The 17,589-nt window shown below is 37.2% G+C and overlaps 1 protein-coding gene across 2 annotated transcripts in view; it reads left to right on the top strand.

The window, feature by feature from the left end:
• The window catches only part of AGPS (alkylglycerone phosphate synthase), a 56,596-nt gene that overhangs the window by 29,306 nt on the left and 9,701 nt on the right, over window positions 1-17,589 (top strand). For both annotated transcript variants that reach the window (XM_082057182.1, XM_082057181.1), the window contains exons 9-19: window positions 315-440; window positions 1,804-1,912; window positions 2,320-2,447; window positions 5,574-5,625; window positions 7,887-7,963; window positions 9,518-9,630; window positions 11,250-11,319; window positions 12,262-12,323; window positions 13,421-13,510; window positions 13,945-14,044; window positions 15,810-15,867. In XM_082057182.1, the coding sequence (XP_081913308.1) occupies window positions 315-440; window positions 1,804-1,912; window positions 2,320-2,447; window positions 5,574-5,625; window positions 7,887-7,963; window positions 9,518-9,630; window positions 11,250-11,319; window positions 12,262-12,323; window positions 13,421-13,510; window positions 13,945-14,044; window positions 15,810-15,867 (985 nt within the window). The remainder of the gene's footprint in view (window positions 1-314; window positions 441-1,803; window positions 1,913-2,319; window positions 2,448-5,573; window positions 5,626-7,886; window positions 7,964-9,517; window positions 9,631-11,249; window positions 11,320-12,261; window positions 12,324-13,420; window positions 13,511-13,944; window positions 14,045-15,809; window positions 15,868-17,589) is intronic.

Below are 17,589 nucleotides of genomic sequence, written 5' to 3'. Positions count from 1 at the left end.
TATTGGCAGCATTTGTGCAAAGTTGGCAGTTACTTAGTTATATTTTTTTTCTGAATTTGCAGCCTCTTAGAAACAATAGAGGCCTTAGTTTTAAAATGTGGGGGAAGAGCATTATAGGTTGATATGTAGCAGAGCGTATGCACAGTAGAAGCAGAATCAATTTTTATTTCTTTTACATATCAAAGACAAAACTTGTGCATGAATAAACGGGCGTGTGCTCAGGATGTTTGTGTTAAAAAACAAATGTAGAATATACAGATTTAGAGTACTAAGCAATGCAGGCTCTGTAGAATGTATTTTTTTCCTCTTTTTAGCTTGCTGAAAGTGGCTTTTGTACAGGCCATGAACCAGACTCCATGGAGTTCAGCTCACTAGGAGGATGGGTAGCAACACGAGCATCAGGCATGAAAAAAAACATCTATGGAAACATTGAAGATCTGGTAAATCTTTCTAATACTTTCTCTAATCAATTTTTCTAATTTAAGGCTTAACTTCAATAATGTCTCGCAATGAGAGGGAAAAGGGCCAGTGAAGTGTGGGTCTCTTAACAAGTGATACAGTTTTGGCATCAAGTCTTGTCTGAAATGCTTGTTTGCTTGCTTTTGGTATTAGTACTAATAATTTTTATTGCTGATCTAAAAGTCAGTTTCATTTCAGTACTCACTGGCTATGTTGAAGAATAGTGTTACCCTGTACTGGCTCTGGTGCCTTCCACCATTTTGTACTATTACTCCAGTGCAACAATCTCCTACTGCCTCAGTGGTGCTGAATGAGTTTTGCTCGTCCTTTGAGATGTGCAGCAGAAGGCTTTGCTATCATGGAAGCATAACTTCAGGTTAAAACAGCTTCTGAAATTTTCATTAGGAGGAAGTAGGGTTGAAAATTGATTTGGACCAGTTCAAAATGCCACAGTGAGAAACTTTCAGGGAAGCGTTTACCTTCTGAGGAAACTTTATATCTAGAAATGGTGTGTTATAAGCCACCTAAAATCCACTTATTGCAGAATCAACAGTTTGTAAAATGTATATAATGAAATTTTTGAACAACTCTGAGTATGTTGGAAGTTACTTAGCTACTGGTGCTTTAAAGTTTTAAAGTCATTAGTTGAAGTTCAGTAGTTTTTCTTCATTTAAAGGTTTCACTAAAACCCAAACCCCACCCTTCCTTGATATAAAATAATTGAATTAAGGATTAAAAAAATCTGGGTTCTATTGCATGTGGCTGAATAAAGCTGCAAGCAATAACACTGAAAAATATTTTGAAAAAAACAACCCTCTAACCTTGCATATCTGTCAGTCTTATGGCAGGTTTAATATTGATAATCTATTTCACAGAGCTTACTTCTGTCTTTCTTCCTAATAGAAATATTTCTATAGCAACTGATGACTGAATTATACTAGGTTTATCAAGCAGCAGTTCTAAAGCAAAATTTAAAACCTCGCTTTTTCCTCTGAAGTACTATGTATAAATCCTGGATTAAAATCCTAGTATTCATAAAGTGCTATCTATGCTGAGAAACAAAACCATTTTAACTGGTACTGTCTGCATTTAGCCAACATTTGATTTTGTTTGGCATGGAACAAGAAACAATCTGAGTGTGAAAAACATGCTGTGTTAGAAATAAAGGCTGGTAACAGTCTTCAGGTTATCCCAAAAGTTCCTGGGACTGACTACAGAACGTCTAAAGTCTACAAAGCTGAACTGTATCAAGCTTAAAATGTATTTTGAAGAAAATAAATATTGTACAAAACCCCCTTTGTCCTTAGTAGTAGTATTTATAGTCATTGCCTTTTATTTAAACAGGTGATTCATATAAAAATGGTAACTCCTAGAGGAATAGTAGAAAAAAACTGTCAAGTACCTCGCATGTCAACAGGACCTGATATCCATCACTTCATTATGGGATCTGAAGGTATTCACAGTCGTTTTATGTAACTGCATCTTAATTCAGCTTCTGTAATGGCTTCATGAGCATCTTTAATGCTGTGGCTTCCACTGTGTCTGTGCATTGCATTATGTGGGCATTAATTTCTTGTGTTAGGATAATACATTGAGACCTTAATTAGGCCTGTGAAGTTCAGCAGTTCTGAGCAGTGCTTAAAACAGATCTGTGGAGGTAACAAACATGATGATTTAGAGGGTAACTTGTAAGAATTTGCCACGTAAATAGTCAGGAATAAATTGCCCCCTACTGCAATACTGAATTTTTGGGGGTTTCCAATTTGTTACCTTACAACATCCCAGGAAACAGTTAAGTAGGGCAACTTGTAAGAAGTACATCTTGCAACACTCCACTAATTTTTTTCTTTTGTCCTGAAGGAACTCTTGGAGTGGTTACTGAAGTTACGATAAAGATTCGCCCAGTCCCTGAATACCAGAAGTATGGCTCTGTGGTCTTCCCCAACTTTGAGCAAGGGGTAGCCTGCCTAAGGGAAGTGGCAAAGCAGGTAAAGAAAAGCTGGCTGACTTCACTCAAGAACACAGATTCTAGCACTAGGGGTGTGCTGGTGCTCTAGTAGTTCTGGCAATTGATAACCAAGGATTTGAAATAATGTGAACCTCATAAGTATGTATGGTCCATGAGACAGGTGGAAACTATACAATTGAGGATTGAGCATGTTCTGAATTTGCTTGATATTCTGGGTCAAATTATGGCTGTACCTTTTGACAGCTTATTTTTTTCAGTGGGAGTTATTTTCTGTGCTGAGATATGCAAATTTGGCTTTGCATCTCCTTCAACAGAGAGCTTTATCCTTAGATTAATTCAGGACTGTGTAAAAGGAACCAGTATTTAAAGCAGGGATGTCAAACTCAATTTCTCCAGTGGCCACATCAGCCTCACGGTTGCCTTCAAAGGGCCAAATGTAGTTTTTGGTCTGTATAAACATAGGAGTAGTTACATTTATACAGTCCTAAAATTGCATTTGACCCTTTGAAGGTGACTGCAAGGCTGACGTGGCCCCTGATTTAGAGGAATTAAGTTGCAGGATGCAACTAAAAGGCAGTTGAATTTATGGCTCTGAAGTAACAAAGGAACAAAAGTCGTGCAATGGAAGGATATAGCCTGTGTTTAGAAAACACTTCTTGAGGCAAAGTGACATGTTGAGGCGGGCTGGGTATTTTGAGGTGGAATTGTGCTTACACTGTAGTATTTAAGCAGAGCCTTCTGAATAGTGTAGTCAGATGGCTTCAGGTAGTACAACTCAGACATGGGTATCAAAATTGTGTAACATTTTTCCCATGGCTATTCTTCCAAGCAAATCTTACACTGGCTATCCTCTTTCTTCATGATCTTACATTGTGCAAAACACATCAAATAATTTGTATGAATGGTGGCATGTACCCTGAATTAGGGAAGTAGTTTCAGAAATGTTTCAATTAAGGCCAAACTAAACACAGATTTACATTTTTTCCAGTGATTGGTCTAAATTAATGACTTAATGTTCCAAGCCAGTTGTTCAAACTGACATGTGAATGACATGTATACGTGAGTCAGCAGCACTTGCTGGTTCTTCTGTCATGCTTCTACTGCTAGTGCTTGTTCTTGCTGTTAAAGGTACCCAGGCAGACTGGGAATGGTTGAATCACATGGGTGGTCAAGGTTTTAAGTCAATTAAAGGAACTAGTCTCTTTTCCTTTGCTATGCACTTAGAAGTAGAAAAAAGGCACTATTAGCCACTTAGCATTGCTCCATGTCTAAGCTTCTCTTGCTGCTGTTTCACAGCTTCTTGAGCCTGAACTACTTATTCCTTTCTTCTGTTGCCCTTTACATCAATCTCGGTAGTAATTACAGTGACAGCTGTCTGAAAAGCTGTTTCTTGTCTGTATTGGTCTACATTAATGTAAGCATAACCAAACTGTAGGTTGTGGGTGGGTTGGTCTCTTATAAAACCACTCATCCAGCCTTGTTCTGTCAGCCTGCCTGGTGAGCTACCTTAGTTCTTCTTTATGTTCTTTCTTCCTGCTGTGTGACCAAATATATATTAATGATATGATGGAGGGTGAACATGTCAAATTAGGTGATGGAGGTGTACTTCCATATCCATGTGATTAGATGAAGACTAGCCTAAGATTTGAGCTTTGTCATTCCTCTGGCCATAAATTTTAGCATGACTGGACATAACCATCACAGATTACATGATGTATGCTTAGCTGTGACCAGAAACTTGCCTAACTGAAGACAGGTATTCTTACTGATTTTTGGATTTCTGTACAGTGCAGAATCTAGATGGGACCCAGATATGGATTTTAATTGCAGCCTGGCAGAAAATTAGTGTACTGGTTATGGCTGGAATGGAGTTAACTTTCTTCATGGCAGCCTGTGTGGTGCTATGTTTTGTGACCAAAACAGTGTTAACACACCAGTGTTTTGGTCATTGCTGACCAGTGTGTGGACAATGTGAAGGGGTTCTCTATTTCTTACTCTTCTCCCAACAGCAAGTAGGTTGGGAGTGGACAAGAGGCTGGAAGGGAACACAGTTGGGACAGCTGACCCAGATTGACCAAAGGTGTATGCCATATCCTATAAGATCATGGTCAGAAATAAAACTGGAGGGGAGAGTTTTCCAGGGGTTGCTGTTGCTTGAGGACAGGCTGGATATCAGTCAGCTGGTGGTAATGATTGCTTTTGCATCACTTTTTGGTGGTGTTGTTTTCCTCACTTTGCTTAAACTGTCTTCATCTCAACCCATGAGATTTCCCACTTTTGGCCATCTGACTTTCTCCCTGTCCCACTGCGGGGGGAGTGAGCGAGCAGCCATGTTGTACTTAGCTGCCTGCCGGGGTTAACGCACAACAATTAAACTTTTCAATGGATTTTGTAATGTATGTCTCTGATTATATAGCAACATAAGCTTGATATTCTAATCAGGTATGGTATCTTTCATGCATATGGCAATTTAGAAATGCACTCAGTACTCAAAGGTCAAGATATTTGGACTGCTCCTGTACTGCCTTGAGGCTAAACTGAAAATTCTCAATGCATTGATGACTTCCACAATGGTGGGATGACTCCAACAACCGGAGTGTTGCATTGGATGGCTATAAACTCTTCAGAAGGGACAGCCAAGGAAGGAGAGGAGCTGGAGTAGCCCTTTTTGTTAAGGAATATTTTAGGACAAGATGAAATGGCCTCAAGTTGCACCAAGGGAGGTTTAGATTGGATATTGGGGAAGATTTCTTCACAGAAGGGTTTGTGAAGCAGTGGAACAGGCTGCCCAGGGAAGTAGTTGAGTCACCATCCCTGGAGGTGTTTAAAAGATGTATAGATGAGGTTCTTGGGGGCATGGCTTGGTGCCAGAGTTAAGTTATGGTTGGACTTGATTCTGAGGCTCTCTTCCAACCAAAATGATTCTGTGATCATATCTAGATGTACTGAATAAATGTTGCCACTTAAGGGAAAACAAGGGTCACCCCTTTTCAGTGATGGCGATGGCCATAGGTCTCTGGTATTAAAGTGTGCTTTCTTTTATGCTGTTTTTAAATGAAAATTTGAATGACATGAATTTCAGCAAAACTATGTACCTAATCTTTTTATTCTCCCTCTATCTGATTCCTGTAATTTTGCCTCCAAGAGGTGTGCTCCTGCATCCATTCGCCTTGTTGACAATGCACAGTTTCAGTTTGGTAAGTATGTCAACCTTCAGGGACAAAGCTTTCCAGGGGTTTTGATTTTTAGTAGCTTAAACCTAGTTTAGGCAGTAATTCCTTTGCTCAAAACTAGACAAAGAAACTAATGAACCTGAAGTACATACTCCAGGTAGTGCCATAATGTGTACTTTGAGAAACAGAAGACTTTCTCTGGGAAAACAGTATCAACTACAACAGTCACTAAAGAGCTATGGTCTTCATATAAATACATAAGATTTTTTTGGCTACCTTTCCATTCTTGGCATATAGTCTCCTGGAGAGTTTGAAATTCTGGGGGTACTACCTCTATTTTGCTGTAAAGAGCAGAGATTATAGTTTTGCAATGTAGTACTTGGAAGATTTTCTTGCTGAGAGTACTAATGAGAAGTTGGGTATAAAAGAAAAATGGGATGCATGTACCTTACTTTGAAGGTAAGTTGGTTGATTCCTCTAAATTTCATAAGAGCATCACACGTGGTATACAGATTCCTCAGAAGTAGCAGGGATTTGGAAATATTCTAATGTGTCAGTGATTGGGTGGGAGAGAGGCAATGACATACTTGTTGAAAGTGAGCTGTTTATTCTTAAAAGCAGCTCAGATGTAGTGAATGCATAACTGTATGCTAATAGAACTAAGCTATAGGCTTTAAGTGTAGGAGGTCATTTGTGAAATTTCAACTAACTCAAATACCTAAATAGCACAGTGTCAGACATAGAGAGCAATCATGTTTAGCCCTTCATAGGGAAAGCTGTAGGAGATTTGGCAAAACATGTGTTCTGGCTCAAGACAGTCTTGAGGAGAACCTAAAGTTCCACTACTGAAAAGCTAATAGTTTACAGAACTTGAAGGTCTTGCTGAGATGCTGCTATTTTGATTGTATCCCAAAGACAAAAATGTGAAGTGTGATTGACCTTGAAAACCTCTATTTTAATACCACTTGAACAAGTCTGAATTTCTGAAACATCTTTTGGGCAGAAACCTCAGTGATGAATCTTGACTTCAAATGGCATTAACATGATGATATTGAAAAAGTTGAACTTTGTTTTTTCAAACCAAGGAAATCAGGATCTTTAAGACCTGAGAGCCCAGCAAACTTTGCTGGTTGCTTTGGTCACTCCTTTGTGTTGTATGTGTCTGAGAGAAATGCTGGAACAGAAGCTAGATGCCTTTTTCTTTCTTTTTGATTGCTAAGAAGTTTGACCAATTACAAGCTTTATAGAATAAATCATTCTTCTACTCTTTAAGCTTTGATCTGAGGTTGCAACATGTATGGTCACCTGCAAAACATAATTTCAGGTGTGGCAACAGATTTTTTTTTTCTCTTGCAGTCATTATTAAGTATACTTAAATCCAATAACTTTTACAAATTGTGGTTAAATAGGTTCATGTTCTTCTGTTATCTGGTGCTTTTCTGTGCACTTGAGGTGTATTTCTTGAGGTTCTTTTATGTCTCCAAGGAGAGTCCCTTTTTACTGAAGAGTGAAGGAGACAGATCAATTGCTGAAGCTCACACTTTTTTTTTTCCAGGAGGAAATACTCTGAAGTATTTTAGAAGAAAGTATTATGGAAATGGTGCATAACTTTTTTATGAATTGGGCTCACAGCATGTAGGCCAGATGCAAGACTGTTAAAGTGAAGCAGTAATGGTAGTTCAGAAGTTGCTTGTGACTGAAAACAATGGAACAAACAGTAAAAGACTTTCATCTCAATTAAACCCAGTCCTGAGGCAGAGATGTTAATTTAACAGACTCCAAGACACCATTTATATATCCTGGTAATTTTAGTTCCCTGTATGTGATTAAGGAAGCAATTACTGGGTTTATGTAGAAAATTTTGCACAAGTGACATAACCGTTAAGGATAAAACTGCGTTACGCCTAAATTGCACCACTTTTGGCTATTGGTTTCAGTGGTTTTGGCATAACTTTAAAAAAGGTCACCGATTTTGTTTAGTCTAAGTGTAAAAAACTAATGAAGTGCCCTTTTAAAATTTTCCATGTGCCATACTCATACTTGTGAAGATCTAAACTAGTGTAGCCTTAAAGTGTCAAATGAAATTTGTGCACAGTTGTATGCTTTAAAAATTCCTAAATCATATTCTAAATGGGTAGAGAGAAGTCTCTTTAATTATGATAATCAAAGTGCTCTAAGTGATTCTTGCAACTTTGACTATCAAGCTTTTTTTTATTTGCACATTGAAGTAGGAATTTTAAGAGCACTGTTTGCCTTAACACACCTTTTTCCACTTTTTGCCAAAGGTCATGCTCTTAAACCACAAGTTGCATCTATTTTTACATCATTTTTGGATGGACTGAAAAAATTCTACATCACAAAGGTAACTTCTGGGGTTTAATACTGTTTGGAGCTTTGCATGCTACTCAAAATTCAAGGGTCTTTTTTGTATACTGTCTCTAATGCAATGGAGTTTGGGTGTAAAATCCTACATTCTCGTATCAATTAACTTGAGATTCTCAAGGTGGTTTAGTCCAAAATGATACTATCAGTTTGAGGAATTACTCCATGAGAGCTGTTCTCACTGGTCATATCTGTCTGTAAATGGGATTAATATCCTAAGTGTTTATCACTGTACTAACAACATTTCTTTTTTTGTTAGCTATGCTGTTTTTGTTGGACTAACTGATAAGACAGATCCTTTCCCTGGGGAGGTATATTCTGTTTCACTGTGGTTTTCATGGTGGTGTCTCGCAGGGGTGGCAGGATGCAATATCCTTTTCAGAAATAAGAATTTGGATGTCTGACTGGGGCTTACCATACAGATTTGAGCTCTTTAGTTAGAGCACTGAGCCACCCCAAAATATTTTGCCTCCTTGCTGCTTTTTTTTTTTTAATCTCCCTGGTACCTTGAGTTAATTTCCAGTACAGTTATTCTATTTGCTTAAGAGAATAATAAAAGGAATAGCAACTAACTGGGATTTTTGTAGCATAGCTCTTGTGCATAAAGGATGAATTTCAATCTCTTGACTTAATGTAACTTCATATAATCTTGCTTGGTGCATAAGTAACAAGTTACCACAAGCAGAGTAGAGACTGGAAGAAATTATTGCCACTGGAAAGGGAAAGGTTTTTTTTTAAAAAAAATGCTGGTCAATATACATATTAAGAATACATTGTTCTAAATTTTTATTCTTTTTACCTGGAAAAAGTCGTTAAACTTTGTTGCAACTTTAATCTCTATTCATTCTGAATCTTGCTTAGTAGTGGTATTTCACTGGAGCTAATTAATGAAAAAAAATAAAGCTAATGTAGAAAACAAGTCAGACTCTTCCTTTTTGGACCAGTTGTGAAAATGTAACTCTTGACTTACTCCTGAAACAAAGCCATACAGACAGCCTGACTGCATTACTATTAAACCCTTAATAGTTTTCTCCACATTTCCACTGGGATATGCTCCCTGCCACAAATTTAGAAGCTATCTTCCTTTTATAGTGATTTTCACAGCATAGAGACTTTAGTTGTATCAGCAGTGTGCCGCAATTCTGAGAGCAGTCATGTTTATGGTCATCAGTCATCTTCCTGCTTTAATACAGAATAGCTGATAGAATATGTTGATGTCTTGCTCAAAGCATTTAAGACCTGTTCTTTCTTCAGCATAGGTGGACAGCTGTTATGTCTATCCTGCTTTTTAACGGGAAAAAAAGATGACAGAGATAATGTTATTTCAGTGGGTTTATAAATGTTTGCCCTGTCAAGGAAAAACTTGATTGTTCTGGGAGTAAGTTTTTGAAAGATTCTGTTTTCATAGTCTTTCATCTTAGTTGCAACAACACTTATTAACCAGAGCACATGCTGTATATTTGAAAAGTAAAAACTTTACCTTGTATTCTACCACACAGGCTATGCCATAATACAAAGTTTTCTCTCTTTGCAGTTTAAAGGATTTGATCCCAATATACTGTGTGTAGCTACCTTGCTCTTTGAGGGTGACAGAGAGAAGGTTCTTCAGCATGAAAAGCAAGTCTATGATATTGCCACCAAGTTTGGGTATGCTTTTTAATATGCCTTTGAAATTACTTTTTCCATATGAAGCTGGGAAAAAATAGGATTACTGTATTTCTATAGTGATTACTGTATGGATATGTTCTCAGTTTACTAGTGGCAAGAATCAATTAGCTACTGAATGTTCCCTTTGATAAATATGGCTCATGCTATCTCTTAATTGGTAACCGTACTAAAAAACATCACCTGTCTGTGTATTGCAGAAAAATAAGTACTTGACTAAATATAGAACTGAAGTTATTAAAATGGAATCGGTCCTTGTAGTTGCTTATGGGCATGGAGGCTGCCTATTTTGAAATACTAGAGTCTACATTTTAACTACAGAAGGGGAAGACAATCATAAGGGTGGTATTAAATCTTGACAGAATTGATGTGAGCATATGAATACAAGAAGCTTGTTTAAAACAGGAGTTTGTGTTTAATTAAAGGAATTCAGTGAATTCCTGTCCCAGACTGTGTTCTTTTCTTACAAAGGAACAGAAAACGTTCATTGGAGTGTCAGGCTAAGTAATGCTCAGGTAGTTTCTGTCCTTCTGCTTTGATTAAGCATGATTGAGGAAAATAGTCATTAAAAGTGTGATTTGTCAAGAAAATACTTTTCTTTTTAATAAAGTTATTGCTAGTATTAGTCTCAACTATTCAAATATACCTGAGTATTGTCTTATCCATTTCAAGGCTGTCCTTTCTGAAATTTGTGTTTTGATTGTGCTTTCATTTACCACTTAAAATAGCTTCTAAAAGTGAGATTTCACTTGAGCAGCTTGCTAGCATTTGGTGATAAGAATAACATTGCTCTTGATCTTAGAGTGTTTTAGTTAGTTTAATGGTATATGCATGAAGAGGCTTCAACTGTGAAACCTCTGGGTTTTGGTATTTCAAGATGGTTTATTGATAAGGGGGAGACTTTCCTGTTAGAAGATGGTGCTGTCTGTGCTGCTCAGTTAAGGCTATTACCTGGTCTAAAACTCTAAACTGTTTAATGGTCTAAACTGCTTTAATTCTGTGTTTCTTCAGGATGTCTGATGCTTCCCCCCCACCCTCAGACTTAGGGGAGCTTCTAGGAAGACAGATTACAGATAAATAGCGCTTTCTTGTTCTCAGAAACCAATAGGTCAAAGACTTCCATAATGCTCCTAACTTGATAGTTTAGAGAAAGCAAGGCTTCCTTTAGTGCTGTGTCATCCATTCACACCACTTAGGCTTTTGGGATCTCAAGTCAGTAGTCTTACTCTCATCACCTATGAGCACACAAGTGCACAAATCCAACACGCTTAAATGTAGTGAAACATATTTCTGTAAAATGTACAGCAAAGATATACTGTATCTAGTTCAGTTGCCCCTATTCTTTTGTGATGTTTGAAGAGTGATACTTTAAGATCACATATTTTGTTGTTGTTTGTCTCTATTCAGATTATGGAATTAAGAGAAATACAAAAAATTAAAGGTCTGGTCTGAAGTAATTTCTCTTTTTTTTTTGCTGCTACTGTAACACAGCTTAGAGGCAGCTATACTTGCACATATATTTAATCAAAGTATTTTTAAAAATATTTTGGAAGCTGGTGACTACTGTTCTGGAAAGTTAAATAAATTCTTGTTAATTGCAGTGGCTTGGCAGCAGGAGAAGATAATGGACAGAGAGGATATATGCTGACATTTGTCATCGCTTACCTTCGGGTAGGTCACTGTTTGTCTGCTTGCTGAAACTTCTTTTCATTAATGTAACGAAACAGATGTCTTTTTGAAGATGCTTTCTCTGAAATCTAAATACAGGTTGCCTTGGTTGATATCTCAAACTTCTCCCAGAGGTGGTGTCTCTTCCATTTCCGACTTAACATTTAGTTAGGGAACTTCATCTGCAAAACACCATAGAAACATTATTCTCTTTTAAAGAAAATAGCTTCTAATAAAGGGTAGAAAAAATTAGATTGAAGTATCCACAAGCAGTTGCTAAATAAACCGGACCAGACTAATAAATCTACAGTTTGTAACAGAGGCTGGGAAAGTACTTGAAATACTCATGTGCTCACTCAGCTCTTAACTCTTCTTTGGACATCTGCTTATGGTTGTGGTTTGAATCAGAAATACAGGACAAATTGACCTTTAGTCTGTACTGCTGCAGCTGTTCTTGCAAATTTTAGTCTGACTGTTTAAGAGTACATCTGGAATACTAGATTTTATTTGGCTTTTACAGTCAGGGATAAATCACTGAATTTCACTTTATTTCAGCAGGCTATGTGTAAAATAGGAAAAATGTTTGTCGTTGTTCTACCTAGGTAGGAATTACATTCTGCATAAATATTTCTACTAGGTATTATATTGGTTAGCACAGTGGAGCTCATGGCTTGATGCCCTAGTGATACAAATATTTGATTACTCTGAGAAGTTACCTCACTGTAGCTGTGACATCAAAATGTTTGTCATCTGTGTCTTTGAAGAGTTACCCTATTTCCATAATTATAAACTGACATCACTGAGACAGGTGGGTATTTTTGCTTTCTGTTTTTTTTTTTTTTTTATACAAACTAAAGTTGCTCAACTGTTAGCTGTGTAGCATACATTGGAATCCCAGATGTTGATGCTGAATGTTACTGATAATTTCCTTTCTCTATTTATTAGGACCTGGGCCTCGATTACTATGTAATAGGAGAATCATTTGAGACATCTGTTCCTTGGGATAGGTAAACAGTGATTATTCTTTAGAATTGCTTAAAACTTGTGCTTGATTTCATTCAAATTATTCCTAACTCATGCTTGCTCATGGGGAAACTTAATTTAATTTAGGCCTTATGTGTATTGGAGGCTCCCTGATGTGCCTCAGGTGTTGCACCTGTGTGTTCTTGCTCAAGTTGCTAGTAAATTACGTATCAGGATTTTGTAAATGCAATATAGGCAAGCATTCAGTAAAATTTCTACTTATGTTAGCTTACAGCAAATTCAGGTTTTGAAATTGCCCGGTTTAGGAAGCTGGACAATGGTGACAATAACTGTATGGTGTGATCAGCAGCTGTGTGTGTGGGATCAACAGTGTATTTCAACAGGAACATAAAAACGAAATATCTTTAAATAAGTCTTTTCTTTGCCCAGGGAAATGAAAGAACAGAAAAGATAACTTTTGCCCAAGATAAATCTTTTTCCTAAGCTTATCCTATGTTAGCTATGGTTGAGAAACACTTGTTTAATATATGAAATAATTTTGGATGCTTCTGTCTGTTTGGTAAGCCAGAAGCCTCTTATGTGGGATCTAAAGTAATTTGAATCAAAGCTTTACAGTATTGAATGTGAAGTGGAACATGTGGCTTATGAGAAATTTTAATAGCTCATTGCCATATTAGAACTATTGATATAATATTTCAAGCTGGCAAACTAGTACATGGCTGGAGTATTTCCAGTTTTGGCCTTGCAGTGTACCCAGGGTATGGTGTTAGCAGAGTATACAAGGCCTTAGAGTTCTCAGGCTTTCTACTGTGAGCTGTATTGGTTAGCTATTCTGGAAGAAATCTGACCCTGTTCTGCTGACAAAGTGAAGACATACAGAACTGGGTAGCCTCCATTTTCTGTTGAAAACTCTTTATTCCTGCTCCTTATGGAAAAGAACTTTATGTACTCTGCTTCAGAGTAAACTTTCTATTCAGGAGCAGTAAGAAAAAGCAATACTAGTGATGTCTTGATGTTTTATTAGATTATACTTTTTTAAAGATTACTGAAGTTGAAGTTACGTTTAAGAATGTGTATAAAAACATGTTAAGATTTTACATTTTCATGTTTTCTGTTACAGGGTTTTGGACCTGTGTAGGAATGTAAAGGAAAGGATAGTAAGAGAATGCAAAGAAAAGGGTGTTCAGTTTGCTCCTCTTTGCACCTGCAGGTAAGCCATGCAACAACTTAAATAATAATTTTTCTTCAATCTTTGATTAGTGAGAGAACTAAGGAAGAGGTCATTGAGCTTGCTAGCTAGTAGGTAAATTTTATCTATTAATGATATTTCAAATACTAGTGATGTTGATCTTCCTCTTAACCTGCAAATGAATTAGGAGTGAGTAATTCAAGGGATTAGTAGCACTTGATTAGTCTTGACACTCCTGCTTACGTGCACAAGAGTTGAGTGTAACAATTTATTAAGAACTTCAACTCAGTCATAACATTGAGTTGCTCATGAAGTATGAACGAAAAGCATATAAAGTTATTGGAAAAATGTTGCTACCCTTTTAAATAATAAGTAACCTTATTAATTGAGTAATGTCACATAGTGACTGACTTAATACTGTAGAGCTTTGTTTGTAATGCAGTTCTCTTCAACAGGGTGACACAGACTTATGATGCAGGTGCATGTGTCTACTTCTACTTTGCTTTTAACTACAGAGGAATTAGTGATCCTATTCATGTCTATGAACAAATTGAGGTAATGTATATAAGAACAATGGTTAAGGGGGAGGGGGAGAGGCTCAAGTCCTGTGATAATATATGGTGAACCCATTGGCCAAGCTACCTGAATTCTGCAGGAAAGATCTCAAAAGTCTGTTTGTAAAGCTTTGATCACTAGCAGCTTGGGAAAGAAGTTCACACGAATAGTACACCAAGTGGAGGAAAGAACACAAGGTGACTATTTTAGACATCAATAAATTACTGGTTATGACTATGCTCCAGGAAAGCTTGAGCTGGAGTTTGTTCTTGGATCATAGAAACTGGTCAACCACAAGAATCAAATCCATGGGAAGACTTCTCTAGTACCATTATTTACAAAGATACTTCTTTCACTTAATGCTCAATTAGTCTTTAAAACACACGGTAAAACTTTCAAGATCATACTTTTAGTGCTGCATGTAGACAATAATGAATGTGTGTCTCTCATGCTATTTCAGAAAGTTAACTGCTGTGGTTGTTTCTGTGTAGGCCTACATAAGTATTGGTTTAGGTCTGCTATGTTAGAACAGTTGTAAACTGCTTCAGTGTTTACCAAAAACCTCCAGAATAACTCTCTGCTTTAACACTTTGGCTGGTAAAACACTGTACTTGCCTAGTTAGAGGAAACCAATATCCTCATTACCTTGAAGATGTTAGACATAGAAGAACTTTAGCCAAATTGCATTTCATCCCACCTTCTGCTTCACATGCTAAAGCTTCAGCACCAGAAAATTGCTAATAGGACTGTGGAGAAAGTCTATTTAGAACTGGGATACCATCCTTCTCATGCTTATTCTTTAGAAATTTGTATTGAACTTGGCAAGCAGATGTGAAATTGTTTACATTTTCTGAGGCTTCTGTGCTGTTGAATCTAGGCCATCAGAGAATGTAATACTTGAGTGCTTATTTAATAAAGCTTTTTTAATACTTAAACATTACCATTTATTGAAATGAGTTAGAAGTTTGATCACCTGGATGCATGTGTTTCACTGTAGGTGACTAAATTAAACCTAACAGAGTGAGTTTGCCAACCAAGTGTATGTACTCTGTGGCAGACTGAAAAAAAATCTTTAACTGTATAGGTATGGTTATATACATTATTCTGAAAGTACACAGTTTAAAAAGAAAAAATAGGGTTTGTGCTTAGGAGAGCTTTCTTTGTTACAACCTTCTAAACTGTCTTAACTATTAATAATCAGAGCTGGATGAGAGAGAAGATTCTGGAGTTGAAAGTGTTCAAATATTTCTTAACATAAAAATATAAATTTTGTTTTCTGCCACAAATGTTACCCATGAAAAAGCTGTCAGTTGTAAAATACGTTGTTTCCTCAACTAGGATCTTGGAGATCTGAGTCTAAACTATGGTCCGAATAGGGATCTCAAATCACTCTGGGGAGCCTGTTTTCAAACTTCTTTATTGCGATTTCAGTAGGCACTTAACCGTCTTCCAGATGAGCATCACAGCCATTAGACTATTCTGGTTTTGGTAAGGGCGAAGTAATCCAGAATATTCCAATCTGGAATAATATATCTGTTGTAACAGATGCCATTTTAAATGTCTTGGCCTTGATAATGTTTATTTGGAAAATCCCCACTTAAATTTATTTGCAGACTTGAAGGAAAATGTTTACCTGTATTGTGTACCCTAATTACTTCTGAAATTTTCATGCGTCTGTGTAAATGAGTACAATGGCAGGCATTTCACTGAAAACAATCATCTTGTGCATTTGCTGTTGAATAAATATCTGATCTTTCCAATTTAGAGGGCTGCTAGAGAAGAAATACTTGCCAATGGAGGAAGTCTGTCACATCACCACGGAGGTAATGTTTTCAGTCGAATATTAATCTATCTGCTATTGCTAAATATTCATGAGCATATAAAATCATTTGTAATAGAACTTTGAAAAATATTTCACAGGCATTAACTGAAACTACTGGGGGCTGGGGGTGTGATCTCCTGGCATTCTTTCCAGAAACTTCTCACCTCTTTGCCAGGCTTTCAGGGGAAGTGTCCCTAGACCTGGTTTGCTTGACATCAAGTCACACAATGTGGTGTGTTTATGAGCACCACCAGCTTAAAACCTTTGATAGGAAGTCTACAAGCTGCCTGAGAATCTGAAAGTGTAGTTGGTAAGTTTATCTTAAGCAACTACTACTGAACCTTGTGCAGGGGTGTATTCAGTTACAAAGACCTCAAATGGGAGTTTCACAATTCAAAGACAGTTTAGTGTCCCTGGTGGGCTATTAGCCCCAGTTCCAGAGCACTTCGTGAAAGTATCTGTATAAGAGCACTAGTGACTGTCTGCTGGGCTGTGTTGCAATCTACCATTTGTTGCATGATTGGTGTTAGGTAAGTGCCAATATTACTGGCTTGCTGTCTGCTAACTTCTGATTATTCAGTTTCCTTTCTTGGAGTTTGGGAATTACTTGTTCTAAATTACTAGCCTCTTTGCAAGCTAGTTCATGCTTTATGTTAAGAGCCAATGTCACATATAAGTGATCCTTCATATAACCGATGTTTTACATATGATTTTTCCCAAATATTCAGGCTAATTTGATTGCGTGTGTCCTATATAAAGTTGTAGACTCAGATGTCAGGAAGACTTGCTGTGAACTCAGTTTGATTTGTGTAGCTAGCCATCTTTAAAGTGGTTAATTTAATGCATTTCTTCTCTTCTCTTTTGGGGTATTGTCTGGCCACAGAAATAAGGGAAAAGAGAAAGAAGTCTCGTAGTTTAAAACCAGATTAAAACTTTGTCTTTCTAAGAAAGCTCTGTGTGGGGAAGACTGAAGGGCAGAAACTGCACTTTAAAACATGTTGGTGACTTCTTGGACTTGAAACCCCTCGTTGTTATAGATCAGCTATGGGTGTTTTCAGGCTTCTAGCTTTAGTGATAGAAACTGGAATGGACTCTCCTTTAGCTATATCAGGATATTGAAGGATGTGTAGCTAATATATGAAAAGTTTCAGTATTTTCTTGTTTAATATGGTCTTATTAAATATGGTCTCTGATTAAATCTTTAATGTGCCAGTATAGGGGGCTGGTCAATTCTCACACATGGGATGTGGAATTACTCCCTTGATATACCAGTGTGCTCTCCCCTGCTGTGGCAGCTGTATTTTACTGTGACTAGCATTTCATCCATTAATTCGTGTACAGCTGGAGCTTGTCACATATTTGGATGTATTTGCCCTCACCATATGAAACCTTGCTTACAGCATATGTTGAACAAGAAAAACTGTTTTGTAGCGTTTTCAAACCTTTGCACACTTGAACTTTCTGACTCCACAGATATGGAAATCTTGCTTTCTGTTAGACTGCTTATGTGCTTGTTGCATGCATGACTGCCTCTTACACTGATAAACATTTTCTGCTTTGAGTGTTTTTTGTCTGGCAGTTCATAGTGTGTGACATTCAAGATCCATTTCTCAAGTACTTAGATGTGCTGCTGAGAATTAACTCGATAGTGTCAGTTTTATTTACTGATCTTCAGGCCTTGTTACTCTTAGCACTGCTAAGACTGGTCTATTGTGTGGGGTAA

This window comes from Streptopelia decaocto (genome assembly GCF_964273445.1).
Source record: "Streptopelia decaocto genome assembly, chromosome: 6".
Classification (NCBI taxonomy): Eukaryota; Metazoa; Chordata; class Aves; order Columbiformes; family Columbidae; genus Streptopelia; species Streptopelia decaocto.
This window is presented reverse-complemented; position numbering and strand designations above follow the sequence as displayed.